The sequence below is a fragment of the Jaculus jaculus genome, chromosome 11 (genome assembly GCF_020740685.1).
Source record: "Jaculus jaculus isolate mJacJac1 chromosome 11, mJacJac1.mat.Y.cur, whole genome shotgun sequence".
NCBI lineage: Eukaryota > Metazoa > Chordata > Mammalia > Rodentia > Dipodidae > Jaculus > Jaculus jaculus.
The window spans coordinates 25,982,065-25,997,185 of NC_059112.1; the positions used below are offsets into that span (position 1 = coordinate 25,982,065).

At 44.2% G+C, this 15,121-nt stretch overlaps 1 protein-coding gene across 4 annotated transcripts in view; it reads right to left on the reverse strand.

Annotated features, from left to right (window-relative positions):
- Positions 1-2,067: 2,067 nt before the first annotated feature.
- The window catches only part of Fam114a1 (family with sequence similarity 114 member A1), an 87,230-nt gene continuing 74,176 nt past the window's right edge, over positions 2,068-15,121 (reverse strand). For all 4 annotated transcript variants that reach the window (XM_045130302.1, XM_045130301.1, XM_045130303.1 and 1 more), the window contains 2 exons: positions 6,297-6,350; positions 2,068-2,576 (listed from right to left, as the gene is read on the reverse strand). In XM_045130302.1, coding sequence (XP_044986237.1) covers positions 2,475-2,576; positions 6,297-6,350 — 156 coding nt within the window. In that variant the 3' untranslated portion in view covers positions 2,068-2,474. The remainder of the gene's footprint in view (positions 2,577-6,296; positions 6,351-15,121) is intronic.

The window sequence follows — 15,121 nt, forward strand, 5'->3', positions numbered from 1 at the left end:
AGCAGGTTTTCATTTTCTTCCAGGTGATAAATAAATTGTTCTTATGTTTTCTACTTGGTTGTTTCAGGAGACATATAAATGAAATACAGAACATAGACACGTGGCATGCTAGAAGCAGGATTACATGAAATATCCCTACTTGGCCTATAGGGAACAAAGCAGTTGGCTCTATGGTGGGGAGAAAAGCAAATGTGAGGATAGAGATTTTTACCCATGCAAGACTAAGCATCACTGGCCCTGGAAATAGCCACTAGGCAAGACCTTTTTATTGTATTTGTTTTACTTTATGATTTTATTTTATTTTATTTTGAGAGAGAGAGACAGAAAGAGGCAGATGGAAGGAGAGTGAGTGTGGGAACACCAGAGTCTCTTGCTACTGTAAATGAACTCCAGACACATGCGCCACTTTGTGCATCTGGCTTCATGTGGATACTGGGGAAATGAACCTGGGTCATCATGCTTGGCAAGCAAGCGCCTTTAACCTCCAAGCCATCTCTCCAGCCCCCAAGATCTTTATTATTTGTTTGTTTTTTGGGTTTTTTTTGAGGTAGGGTCTCACTATAGCCCAGGCTGACCTGGAATTCATGTAGTCTCAGGCTGGCCTTGAACTCATGGCAATCCTCCTACCTCTGCCTCCCGAGTGCTGGGATTAAAGGCGTGAGCCACCATGCCTGCCTTTTTTTTTTTTTTTTAATTTTTTTGACAAAAGTAGGGCACTGCACAGAACTGCACAGACTCTCCCCTGTATTGAGCAGGGGAGCCTGAGCAGAAGGGCCCAAAGTCAGATCTTCAGCACTGCCTCCCTGAATCAGTATGACCCAGTATAGGCTTTTAAAAATGCAGACCTGGTGGGAAGTTGCTGGAGAGATGGCTTAATGGTTAAGGCATTTGACTGCAAAGCCAGAAGACCCAGGTTCAATTCCTCAGGACCCACATAAGGCAGATGCAAATGGAACATGCATCTGGGGTTCGTTTGCAGTGTCTGGATGCCCTGGCGTGACCATTCTCTCTCTCTCTCTCCCTCTTTCTCTCTCAAATAAATAAATAAAATATTTTAAATAATTAAGACCTGGGATTCTAATGTACTAAGACTCCTGTAATTCTCCACTGAAACTTCTAAGTTTTGAAATTATACCATCATGCACTTTAAATTCAAATACTCTTTCATACCCCTTCTCATACATATGTTTTAAAAATATTTTATTTGGGCTGGAGAGATGGCTTAGCGGTTAAGTGCTTGCCTGTGAAGCCTAAGGACCCTGGTTCAAGGCTTGGTTCCCCAGGTCCCACGTTAGTCAGATGCACTAGGGGGCGCACGCATCTGGAGTTCGTTTGCAGAGGCTGGAAGCCCTGGCGCGCCCATTCTCTCTCTCCCTCTATCTGTCTTTCTCTCTGTGTCTGTCGCTCTCAAATTAAAAAAAATATATATTTTATTTATTTATGAGAGAGAGAGGAAGGGGCAGAAAGATAGATAGATAGATACATAGATAGAGAGTGGGCAAGCTAGAGTCTCCTGCCACTGCAAACAAACTCCAGACACATGCTCTATCTTGTGCATCTGGCTTACATGAATACCGGGGAATTGAACCTGGGTCCTTAGGCTTCACAGGCAAGCACCTTAACTGCTAAGCCATCTCTCTGGCCCCGTACATTATATTGTTGTCCCACACATAAAATGCTAGATAAAATGTTCAAGGAGGTCAGCAAAAAGTAATAAATTGGAGGATAACATATTTAAGAAATGGTCTATACTTAAGACATACTTAATAACCACCAACCTAACTTGTTCTTCAAATGATTGAAGGTTTAGAGACTCTATTAATTTCCTTTTTTCTATTAGTACCTTAAAGTATTTTAAAAATTATTATAAATCCTCTTTGAGGATATGACTTTACTGGGATGAAATTACTTTCTTTGTTGTGAGCATGCTGTAGTGCTTAAGAGATGCTTGTCACAAAAATAAATGATCACAAGGTTATTTTGTCCCTATTTTACTATAATAGATAAAAAAATAAGTGTTATTTTTGTCCTTGACACCTATGCAACAAACAAAGCTCAGTATCAGAATTGTTGAAAGCAAATATTTTATAAGAAGAGTGGGGTATTCAAAGGTAGAAATTTGAAAGGGATACAAAAATCTAGGGTCTCCCTATAAACATCTAAATATAACATGCTTGGCTAGGAAACCAGACAAGAATATTTGTGAATGACTTGCAAATTAAAGGGGATGTTCAGGATAACCTGTGTAAGTTTAAATTAACATCAGGAAAACACAATTATTCGTAAAAAAAAAAAAAAAAGCCAACCATATACACTGAGACATGATGACTCTCTTTGTATGTTCAAAATTGTGCAAAACTGCTTGTAGTGATCTCCAATAGGTGTGTGCGGCCAGGTGCATTGAAGACGCGCCACTCATTGGTGTATAACGGAGCAATGTGGCCTGTCACTGAGCTGGATGGAGCCTGTCAAGGTCACGGCTGCGTCTTCAAACAACTCGCCTGGATATGTGAAACCTGCAGCACGGGGAGAAGCAGCTGGAAGGCGTCCTGCACATATGCCGTGCTATTGCAGCCCTGCAAGAGGGAAAGATGTCGCTGGAACATGATTTGCATAGCGCAGGCTTTACAGTTCTCACAAGCCGACAATATTCCTTTTCACTCGAGGAGAGAGAGAGGGAACATTATCGAACTGGAACATCGTGAAATTCCTTATGGCTGTGCTAACAGCAAATGTAAACACATATTCTTTTGGATGGAGTATGGCCAGCTCGTAATTATCTAAATTAACAGAGAGGAGAATTCATGCAAAGTGAGGCAAAACATCCTCATGGCTCTCAAAGCACATAAATGTGTTTACATCCATGGCCCAGTATATCCACAATTATCAACCCCACAGCCCTGACATGATAGGACAAAGCAGTTCAGGTTCTAACAGTTGAATAAACAGAATGGTCAACACGAAACTAGCTGGAGATATTATTGCAAAAATTATGCATAGCAAATCCTTAAATAGTGTCATTCCTCCACCATGTTGGTACTTTATTCTTGTGTTAAACTCTGATATTATTATCATTACCATTATTATTATTTTTTTTGAGGTAGGGACTTGCTCTAGCCCAGGCTGACCTGAAATTCACTCTGGAGTCTCAGGGTAGCCTCGAACTCACGGCGATCCTCCTACCTCAGCCTCCCGAGTGCTGGGATTAAAGGCGTGTGCCACCACGCTCTGCTGTTATTATTATGTGTGTTCTGTGGCACACCCTTATTAAACAGAGAGGTCATTTAAAGTTAGGGTGGGACTTAGGTACGGCTCAGTCATAGAGTGTATTCACACCTATTGGGTATTCACAAGAATGGGTGAAGCCCTGGGTTGGATTCCCCAACATGGCAAAACAAAGAAGTAAATAAATAAATAAATGATAAAGTTTAGGGTATCTGTGGTGATGTGAATGTGAATGCATGTCCCCCATAGCCTGAGGGGTTTTGTGTGTGTGTGTGTGTGTGTGTGTGTGTGTGTGTGTGTGTGTGTTTTCGAGGTAGGGTTTCGCTCTAGCCCAGGCTGGCCTGGAATTCACTATGTAGTCTCAGGGTGCCCTCGAACTCATGGCGATCCTCCTACCTCTGCCTTTCCAGTGCTGGGATTAATAGTGTGCGCCACCACACCCAGCTATCTGAGTTTTTTTTTTTTTAATAAATTACTTAAAAAAAAAAGATTTTAGTTTTATTTATTTGAGACAGAGGGAGAGCTAGAGAGAGAAGGGGCATACCAGGGCCTCTAGCCACTGCAAATGAACTCAAGATGCATGCATCCCTTGTGCAGCTGGCTTACGTGAGACTTGGAAAACCGAACCTGGTCTTTGGGCTTCGCAGGCAAATGCCTTAGCTGCTAAGACATCTCTCCAACCCCGTAACAGTATCTAAAATGTGAAAATTTCTTCTAGAGGAATGCATTAACACTTGACCTCATAGTTTTGGTAAACGGCACGGCAAATTAGTGTGCTAATGCTTAAGGGTGTCTGGGGAGAGATTTTTTTGTGGGGGGTTGGGAAGGAGTCTCACCACAAAGCTTAGGTTGGCTTCAAATACACCGCTCTCTTGCCTAGCCTCCCAAGCACAGTGATTATAGATGTACACTTCCATGCCTGGTTTTTCCATGGAGAGAACATCACATGCTATATTCTGCTGTGGGCTGCTATGGTTTCCTCTTAGCTGTACCCGTCCTTCTGGACCTGTCCCTATAGCTCCTGTCCCTTCAGATGCCCCCTTTCCACTATTTGCCTGTGTCTTGAACAATAACACTCGTGGCCACCACTTTCTTAATTTTTGACCACTGGCAGCTTTCCTTGAACACCAGGCACAATTCCCACAAATATTGCCGTGAATTCTTAGGTAGCGTGCCCAGAGTTTTGTAATTTCCAATTTTGTCATTGGCATCTAAAAGCAGTAATGCCAGCATTTATGTCTGTATGTGGCATCAGCTCGGGAACATCGTATGACTGTGGCTGAGAGACCTGTGGTTACACCTCTGTCAGTGTGTTAGTTTGGTCCTTCATGGTCAGGCCCAGGTCCCCATGCTCCAAGATGGAGAAGGGTCCCTGGACTTCTCTCTTTTTATTTATTTTTATTTTTATTTTTTTAATGAGAACGAGAGAGAATTGGCATGCCAGGGTCTCCAGCAACTGCAATTGAACTCCAGACACACCCGCCACCTTGTGTGCATGTGCGACCTTGCGTCTGGCTTACATGGGATCTGGAGAGTTGGGCATGGGTCCTCAGGCTTCGCAGACAAGGGCCTTAACTGCTAAGCCACCTCTCCGGCCTGGTTTCCTCTCTCTTATATCACTGTTGTTTTTCTTTCTGCAGTCACAGCAGTGTTGGGGACATCTGCACAGCTGTTGCTATGAGGCTCTGGTGAGCAGGCCGGCTAGGGAGCGGGCAGCCATGGGGGATGGTGCCCTTCCACTGAATGGACAGAGGCATTCTACGTGCCATCTTTGCCAGCCTGGAACTTAGATTCAGCTAAATCCAAGGTTTATTGTGAACAAAGGGCAATGACCATACTTATGAAAATCACCATTGGGCAACCATCCCTCATTACAGCCAGTAATGATAGTATTATACTGATGGTCTAATGTGGTAGCAGAAATCTACTTCAGCTGGAAAAAAAAAAAAAAAGTGACAGAAATAACATGCCAGCTTAGTGTTTCTTTTTATAATCAGGAATTCTTGAAGATTAGGTATTATTTCTCGACTAAGGGTTTACAGCTGGCTCAGCTATATAAATGTTACCCCAAAGACTGTTGAGGGCTGAGGAGATGGCTCAGCAGTCAAAAGTGTTGCCTTGGGAACGGAGAGATGGCTTAGCAGTTAAGACACTTGTCTGTGAAGCCGAAGGACTCACGTTTGACTCTCCAGGTCCCACGTAAGCCAGATGCACAGTGATGTAGGCACGCACATGCGCACAAGGAGGCACAATTGTCTGGAGTTTGAATGCAGAGGCCCTGGTGTGCCAATTCTTTTTCTCTCTCTCTTGCTCACTCTCACATTAAAAAAAGGGGGGCTGGAGAGATGGCTTAGCAGTTAAGCACTTGCCTATGAAGCCTAAGGATCCAAGTTCAAGGCTCGATTTCCCAGGACTCACATTAGCCAGATGCACAAGAGGGCACATGCATCTGGAATTCGTTTGCAGTGGCTGGAGGCCCTGATGTGCCCATTCTTTCTCTCTCTCTGCCTCTTTCTCTCTGTCTGTTGCTCTCAAATAAATAAATAAAAATAAACAAAAAATATTTTTTTAAAAAAGGCAGTCTGTTGGGCTTGCCTAAAAAAAAAAAAAGTGTTGCCTTGCAAAGTTTGCTGGTCTGGGTTCGATTTCCCAGTACCCACGTAAAGCCAAATGCACAAAGTGGCACATATGTCTGCAGTTTGTTTGTTATGTCAGGAGGCCCTGGCACTCTCTTCATAAAAATGAATAAATAAATCAAGACAGTTGATGATATGATTTAGAATTGTGAGCCGGGCGTGGCGGAACATGCTTTTAATCCCAGCACTCGGGAGGCAAAGGTAGGAGGATCACCGTGAGTTCGAGACCACCCTGAGACTCTGTAATGAATTCCAGGTCAGCCTGGGCTAGAGTGAGACCCTACCTTGAAAAACCAAAAACCAAACTTCCCCCGCCAAAAAAGATCTAGAATTGCAATAACACTTGTTGCCAGGGAGGAAGACAAAAAGACAGAAAATAGCCTACGATCAGCTTTGTTTCAGAGCATTTTCTCTCTAGTCTAGAGGACTACTTACCTCTAAAAACACACTATTGATCATGGGGTTAAGGACCTCAGCCTTCTTGTTGCTCTGTGGAATCAAAAGTATAAAATTGACAGATTAGAGGCTCATACCGTAAGGCTTCCCACACTACAGTAAGACCCTGGCTTTACTGCCCGTATCTCTTGGAGAGGCGGGGAAGAGGTGCCGTGCTTACTACGGGCCACGCTTTGTATTTGATGCTTTCCTTATATGATCACGTTGCATTCCTTTTGTTGTTTGTTTGTTTCGAACTAGTCTCTCACTCTAGCCCAAGCTGACCTGGAATTCACTATGTAATCTCAGGCTTGACTCAAACTCAAGGCGATCCTCCTACCTCTGTCTCCCAAGTGCTGGGACTAAAGATGTGCGCCACCATACCTGGCTTGTGATCTCACTGTCATAATGGGCAGGAGAGTTCTGTGATGACCCTAATTACTGGATGAGAAAACAGGAACTCAGAAGGTAGAGTGGCTTGTATGAGGTCACACAGTTAGAAATGTACACTGAGGGCTGGAGAGATGGGTCAGCAGTTGAGGTGTTTGCCTGCAAAGCCTAACAACCCAGGTTGGATTCCTCAGTACCCACATAAAGCCCGATGCACAAAGTGGCGCATGCATCTGGAGTTTGTTTACAGTGGCTAGAGGCCCTGGCATGCCTATTCTCTTTCTGTTTCTGCTTACAAATAAATAAGTAAAATAACTTTTAAAATGAATGTTAAAAAAAAAATATGCTGGGTATGGGGGCACATGCCTTTAATTCCAGCACTCAGGAGGCAGAGGTAGGCAGATCACTGTGAGTGTGAGGCCACCCTGAGGTTTACATAGTGAATTCCAGGTCACCCTGGGCTAGAGTGAGACCCTACCTCAAAAAACAAAACAAAACAAAAAAGTAAACTGAGATATTTTAACTATTTAAAATTTGTGACTGGGATGCTGGGAAAATGGCTCAGTGGTTACAGGAACTTGCCTGTAAAGCCTACCAGCTTGGGTTGAATCCCCAGTCTGCTCACACAAAGATGGACACAAAAAGTGATGCAAGCATCTGGCATTCATTTGCAGTGGTGAGGGGTCTTGGTACACCCATGCACACACACACAAATAAAACTAAAAATAAAGTTTGTAGCTGAGCTGGGAGTAAACTGAAATAAGGTATCGTGTAAGTATAAATTAAATCTGTCTTTACTTATAATTTTAATAGTTTATTGTGACTTTTACTTTTGTATTTAAAAATTTTTTTAAAATATTTTTGTAGTCCAGACTGGTCTCAAAACTCATGATCAGGGATGGGATTACAGCATAAACAACTACAGCTGGCTGAATTTTCCAGTTTTAAAAATATTAAGGTAGGGCTAGAGAGATTGCTTAATGGTTAAGGCACTTGCCTGCAAGGCCAAAGGACCCAGATTCAATACCCCAGGACCCATGTAAGCCAGATGCACAAGGTAGCACATGCATCTGGAGTTTGTTTGCAGTGGCTGGAAGCCCTGGCGTGCCCATTCTCTCTCTCCTCCTCCTCTTTTTTTTTTTGTATTTTGGTTTTTCGAAGTAGGGTCTCAATCCAGGTCAGGCTGACCTGGAATTCGCTATGTAGTCTCAGGATGGCCTTGAACTCATGGCGATTCTCCTACCTCTGCCTCCCAAGTACTGAGATTAAAGGCGTGCACCACCACGCCCGGCTCTCTTCCTTCTTATTCTTCTCCCTCCTCCTCTTCTTCTTCCTCCTCCTATCCCTCATCTTTCTTCTCCTTCTTCTTTTTTTTTTTTTTTTTTTGGCCTCTCAGATTTTGTAGGAGGGTTCAGCCTTTCACGTATCTACCCTGGTAGTCTAATCTCTTTTCCTTTCTTCTTTTTATGCAAAAATGAGTGCTTGGTTATAGGGTATCTTCCAGAATGCAAAATTAAAATATCCATTAATATATCTTGCAAACAAGTCTGCAGATCCAAGTTTCAAAACATAAATGTATAGAGAGTATGGGGTCCCAATCCTACAAAGTAGATGCTCACAAAGTAAGAGCGGGGGCTGGAGAGATGGCTTAGCAGCTAAGGCACTTGCATGCAAAGTCAAAGGATCAAGGTTTGATTTCCCAGGACCCATGTAAGGTGACGTATGCACCTGAAGTTTGTTTGTAGTGGCTAGAGACCCTGGCATGCCCATTCTCTCATGTTCTTTCTCTGCCTCTTTCCTTCTTTCTATCTCTCATGAAAAATATAAGTAAATGAATGAATATTTGAAAACAAAGTGAGGGTGCATACATGTCATTATCCTTACATTATTGGGCAATCAATCAAGTCTTTCCATGTAAAATGCTTGACCCACTCCTACAATAATGTATCACTAAAAGGGCTGAAGAAAGAGGGCAAAAGTGGGCTGGAGAGATGGCTTAGCGGTTAAGCGCTTGCCTGTGAAGCCTAAGGACCCCAGTTCGAGGCTCCATGCCCCAGGTCCCACGTTAGCCAGATGCACAAGGGGGCGCACGCGTCTGGAGTTTGTTTGCAGAGGCTGGAAGCCCTGGCGCACCCATTCTCTCTCTCTCCCTCTATCTGTCTTTCTCTCTGTGTCTGTCACTCTCAAATAAATAAATAAATAAATAAAAATTTTAAAAAATTATTTAGAAAGAGGGCAAAAGTAATATTTTGGCTTCACTTATTATACTTAGAGGGGTTTGTGGTCAACAAAAACATGCAAATTAAATACATCTTCCCAGAGAAACCCACTTTCACTGACATCACACTCCCAAAGGGTAATGTCTTGCCGAGGAAACCACAGTGGACTCTTGGGAGGAAAACAAAACACCACAACAAAAAAACCTCTTTAAAACCCCACTCATTTTAGTAAGTAACCAGAAAGATCCATTATGGCATTTGCTTTCATGTTTATTTGGTTATCAATAAACCTCTAAAATATAATCAAGATGAGGGCAATAAAATGACATTGGTTTTCAGAATCAATGAGATGTGCAAGCAATTTAAATAGAGTCTGGAGAGTAATACACGCCCATTAACTCCAAGTTATGAATTGTGACTGTTTGGAAGAACAGAAGCAATGATGGGTGCAACTATTTATCGCGACACAAGATCAGGGCCATGGTCGCGGCGGGATGGCATTGCAGTCAACTCTTTTCCACCCAGCTTTTCATTCTCCCAAACAGTAATGTGCATTTCCTGATTTCGTGCATGAAAACATTTGTGGACCTGGTTGCATATGCATACAATGTTCGGTCAGGTCAGTTCCACGTCCAGCTGTGGAGCCCTGGTACCCAAAATGTACACTACGGGCCAGGGACATTCTGACCATCTAGTGCTTCTTAACGGGGGGAATAACTTCAGTCCTCACCCCAGACACTGATCGACTCAGAATCAGCATCTTAATGGCATCTCCAGGTCATTGGTGTGCACACAGACATTTAAGATGCACTAGCCTGGACAGCGGGGGGGGGGGAAGGGCTGAAGAGATGGCTCAGTGGTTAAGGCACTCGCCTGCAAAGCCTAACAACCCAGGCCCCATTCCCCAGTACCCATGTAAAGCCAGATGCACAATGTGGTGCATGCATGTGGAGTTTGTCTGCAGTGGCTGGAGACCTTGGTGCACCCATTCTCTCTGTCTCTCTCTCCTATCTTTATCTTTCTCTGCTTACAAATAAATAAATATTTTTTTTAAAAAAAAGAAGCACTAGCCTGGGATATAATGCAATAAAAGGAAAAAGAATACCATGAATACCACTCATGTAGAAAAATGGGTTAAAGCCGGGCGTGGTGGCACACACCTTTAATCCCAGCACTCGGGAGGCAGAGGTAGGAGGAGCGCTGTGAGTTCGAGGCTACCCTGAGACTACAGAGTGGATCCCAGGTCAGCCTGGGACAGAGTGAGAACCTACCTCAAAAAACAAGAACAAAAACAAAAGAAAAGAAAAAAGAAAAAGAAAAACGGGTGAATATAAGTCATATAAAATACCACACACACACACACACACACTCATCCCTAGATAATCACCGAACAGCGACCCGACAGGTATCTGTGTGATGTATCTGGTGGCTGCTGAGAGGCCTGGGGAACGACCTCCCCCTCTGGACCTCAGCTTCCTCATCTACTGAACTGTGCAAAGAGGAAGGGGGCGCAAGGATAAAGCCCTAGGAAGCCAGGCTGCCACAGCTAGCCAATCCTACTTAGGCTCCGTCAAATCTCTATAAGCCCAGCATTCATTCCTACCCAAGCCCGTGGTCACAAGAGATGGAGCGCGGAGCACACGAATGCTTTTCATCTAGTCTGCCATATCTATCCTCAAGCTCTCAGCTGCCCATCACTCTGCAGAAAGACAGTCAAGCTCTATTGTTAAAGGTGTCTGAGAGACAAGCACAAAAGCTGCTGTTTGTGTTATTGTTGCTTTCAAAGCAGGGTCTCATTCTAGCTCAGGCTGACCTGGAACTCATTCTGTAGCTCAAGGTGGGCCCCAATCTCATGGTGATCCTCCTACCTCAGCCTCCTAAGTGCTGGGATTAAAGGACTGTGCCATCATGCCTGGCAAAAGCTACTCTTTTATGAAACAGGGGAATCAAACTAAATTCTTTGCTCATAGAATGGATGGGTGATATGCTAATAACTGAGTGTTTTACAAGTGTGGGAGACAGACACTTTGGGATGACATCCAGATCCATAATCATTTCCTACTTCTTTTGAGAGCTGCTTTTGTCTTAAAGAGGGGTGTGTGCCCCAGCCAGCATGTCCAGCAGACTGTCCCGCGTCACTGCCGAGTGACCTCCGGTGGGCAGCTGACCCATGCTGGAGAGCTTTATGAAACAGGAGCTAGGACTCTGACGGGCAGACCCAGGGTCTGGGAAGTGCTGGCACTGAGTCACATTGATAATTCCGCTTGGGAGAGTGCGTAGGAAGAGCTGCTCACAGTCTCCACTGCTTTTCCAATACGCCTTCAGCAATTTTTTTTTTTTTTGTGCCAACCATGTAGGACCCGCTTTTGCTAGTTCTTGTTATGAGTTAAATGGTGTCTACCAAAAAGATATACTCAGGTCTTACTCTACAGTACCTCAAACTGTGACCTCATCTGAAAATGGGGTTGTTGAAGATATGGGTTAGGTCATATTGATCCTATCCTAATCCAACATGACCGGTATCTTTATAGGAAAAGGAAATTTTGGACACAGACATTAAGCCAAGTAAAGATAAATAGGAGGGGAGAATTAATGAATGAATGAATGAATGAATGAGTGAGTGAAGTTTTGTAGCCACAAGCCAGGATCTGAAGAACATCTAGGTATACCAGAAGCCAGAAGAAGCCAAGAATGTCAAGCCATCGTAAGAGGCTCCAGAAAGAGCCTGGCAGGCTTCCAGGCAGCCCTAGAAAACTTACAAACAGAAATACCCTAACTCAAACCTGTTTCCTGAGTCTCAAGAAAAGAGCATCTGCTGGGCATGGTGGCGCATGCCTTTAATCCCAGCACTCAGGAGGCAGAGGTAGGAGGATTGCCATGAGTTTGAGGCCACCGGGAGACTACGTTCCAGGTTAGCCTGAGCTATAGTGAGACCCTACCTTGAAAAACCATAAACAAAACAAAACAAAAGAAAAGAGCAACTGATCTTGCATCCAGGGACTTGAGAGAAAAACACAAGAGGGTTAAAAGGGAATACTTTCTAAATGTCTCCTCCTGCCCACTCACTAAGGCAGGGGTCTATCATGTGATTGGCTTCTTTTTTAAAAAATCTATTTATTTGTAAGCAGAGAGAGACAGAGAGAAGAGAGGACAGAAGCAGAGAGACAGAGACAGATAGACGGGGCGGGGGGGAGGTACGTGTAAGAATGGGTGCACCAGGGCTTTTAGCCATTGCAAAGGAACTCTAGACGCATGTATCACTTTGTGCATCTGGTTTCATATACTGGGGAATCAAACCCAGGTCATTAGGCCATGCAGGCAAATACCTTAACCACTGAGCCATCTCTCCAGCCCTGATTGATTTCTAAGAAAATAACCAGAATCCACACATTCAAACAAATGCTAAGCCTTTCAAAACTGTTACCTTGGCTGGCACGCCTTTAATCCCAGCTCTCGGGAGGCAGAAGTTAGGAGGATCGCTGAGAGTTCGAGGCCACCCTGAGACTACATAGTTAATTCCAGGTCAGCCTGGACCAGAGTGAGACCCTACCTTGAAAAGCAAAACAAAACAAAAAATTACCTTGAGGACAGAAACACTTACATAACAACTGGTAATGTTTTCTTCTTTTGAAACTGCTTGTGTGACTTATAAAATAGACAGAGGGAATGAGAATATTCAAAATTAATCATTTTAATAGAGATTCTTGAACTATAGAAATTATAGATACTAAGCAACGGAAAGGAATCTTCATTTGACACTTTCTTTTTTGTATGTGTGTAAGACATGTGATGTGATGTGATGTGCGTGTGGTATGGTGTGTGATGTATGCACACCCTGGATTTCAGTGCGGAAGTCAGAGAACATAGGGTGTGTGCCTCTCACTCTTCCACCTGTTTTCTTTGAGATGGAGTCGCTCACTGAAGCTGGACCTGTTGGTTTTGGTCACACTGGCTGACCTCTGAGACTCAGTGATGATTTCCTGTTTCTGCTCAGGGGTTATAGACATGCATGACACACTAAGCTTTTTTTTGTTGTTGTTTTTAAAGGTAAGGTCTCACTCTAGCCCAGGCTGACCTGGAATTCACCTGTAGTCTCAGGCTTGCCTCAAACCCACCATGGCAATCTTCCTACCTTGGCCTCCCAAGTGCTGGGATTAAAGGTGTGCACCACCGCACCTGGAGCACACTAAGCTTTTTTGTGGGTGCTGAGGATCGAACTCAGGAGGACTCAGGTGCCCTCAGACCCTCATGCTTGTGTGATAAGCACTCTTACTGCTGAGCCATTTCCCCAGCTCAACATTCTACTTAAAATTTTTTTTTGGAGCCAGGCGTGGTGGCGCACGCCTTTAATCCCAGCACTCGGGAGGCAGAGGTAGGAGGATTGCCATGAGTTCAAGGCCACCCTGAGATGACAGAGTTAATTCCAGGTCAGCCTGGACCAGAGTGAGACCCTGCCTTGAAAAACAACAAAAAAAAAAAAAATTTTTTTTTGGAGAGAGAGAGAGAGAGAGATAGAGTGTATTACATTATGGATTATGAGCATGCTAGGGTCTCGTGCCACTGCAAACTCCAGATGCAGGCCCACTTTCTGCATCTGGATTTATGTGGGTGCTGGGGAATTGAACCAGGTCCAGGAGAATTTATAAGCAAGTGCCTTTAATCACTGGGCCATCTCCCCAGCCCTATTCTTTTTTTTTTTTTTTTTTGGTTTCTTGAGGTAGGGTCTCACTCTAGCCCAGGCTGGAATTCACTATGGAGTCTCAGGGTGGCCTCGAACTCACGGCAATCCTTCTACCTCTGCCTTCCGAGTGCTGGGATTAAAGGCATGCGCCACCATGCTTGGCCCCAGCCATTTTCTTTTCTTTTGTTTTTTTTTTTTTTTGTTTTTTCAAGGTAGGGTCTCACTCTAGCCCAGGTTGACCTGGAATTCACTATGTAGTCTCAGGGTGGCCTCGAACTCATGGTGATCCTCCTACCTCTGCCTCCCGAGTGCTGGAACTAAAGGCGTGCGCCATCATGCCCGGCTCCTATTCTTTTTAATAAACAAAGAAAACAGTCTACTGAGGTAGCTCACTCAACATCTTAGATATGTGAAGTGGAAGACCCAGGACTGAAGCCCAGCCAGAGGAGAGCCCTGAGCTGCCAGTGACCACACAGACGCTCTTAGCCTGGTCTGCAAACAAAGCCTGGCATGGCTGCTGCATGTGGCGCTGCCACAAAAGATGCCAGAGCTTCCGCCTCTCCTCACAGCTCCACTTCCTACCTATGACCACTCAAGCAACTCTAATTTAATCCAATGGGTTAAAAAAAAACAAAAGCAAAAACAAAAACAAAGGCAAGCCGGGCATGGTGGCACACACCTTTAATCGCAGCACTCAGGAGGCAGAGGTAGGAGGGTCACTGTGAGTTTGAGGCCAGCCTGAGACTACATAGTGAATTCCAGGTCAGCTCTGAGCTACAGTGAGACCTTATCTCAGAAAACAAAATCAAAAACAAAACAAAACAAACAAAAAAACAAAGACATGAAGACTGGAGAGATGGCTTAGCACTTAAGGCATTTGCGTGCAAAGCCTAAGGACCCCGGTTTGATTCCCCAGTACCCAGATAAAGCCAGATGTATAAGGTGGCACATGCATCTAGAATTCATATGCAGTGGCTGGAGGCCCTGGCAAAGCCATTCTTTCTCTCTCTATAATAAATAAACATTTTAAAATTCATCCTTTAAGAGATTAATTTTTTTTTTTATTATTTGAGAGTGACAGACACAGAGAGAAAGACAGATAGAGGTAGAGAGAGAGAATGGGCGCGCCAGGGCTTCCAGCCTCTGCAAACGAACTCCAGACGCGTGCGCCCCCTTGTGGTGCATCTGGCTAACGTGGGACCTGGGGAACCGAGCCTCGAACCGGGGTCCTTAGGCTTCACAGGCAAGCGCTTAACCGCTAAGCCATCTCTCCAGCCCTAATTTTTTTTTTTTAATCGGAGAGGAGAGTGAGTGAATGAGAGAGAGAGAGAGAGAGAATTGGCGAGTCAGGCCCTCCAGCCACTACAATTGAACTCTGGAGGCATGAACCATCTTGTCACATGTGTGATCTTGTGTCACCTTACGCATCTGGCTTCCATGGGACCTGGAGAGCTGAACACAGGCTTCGTAGACAAGCACCTTAACCATCTCTCCACCCCAAATATTTTCCTTTTTAAAAAAAGGCATGAAAGTAA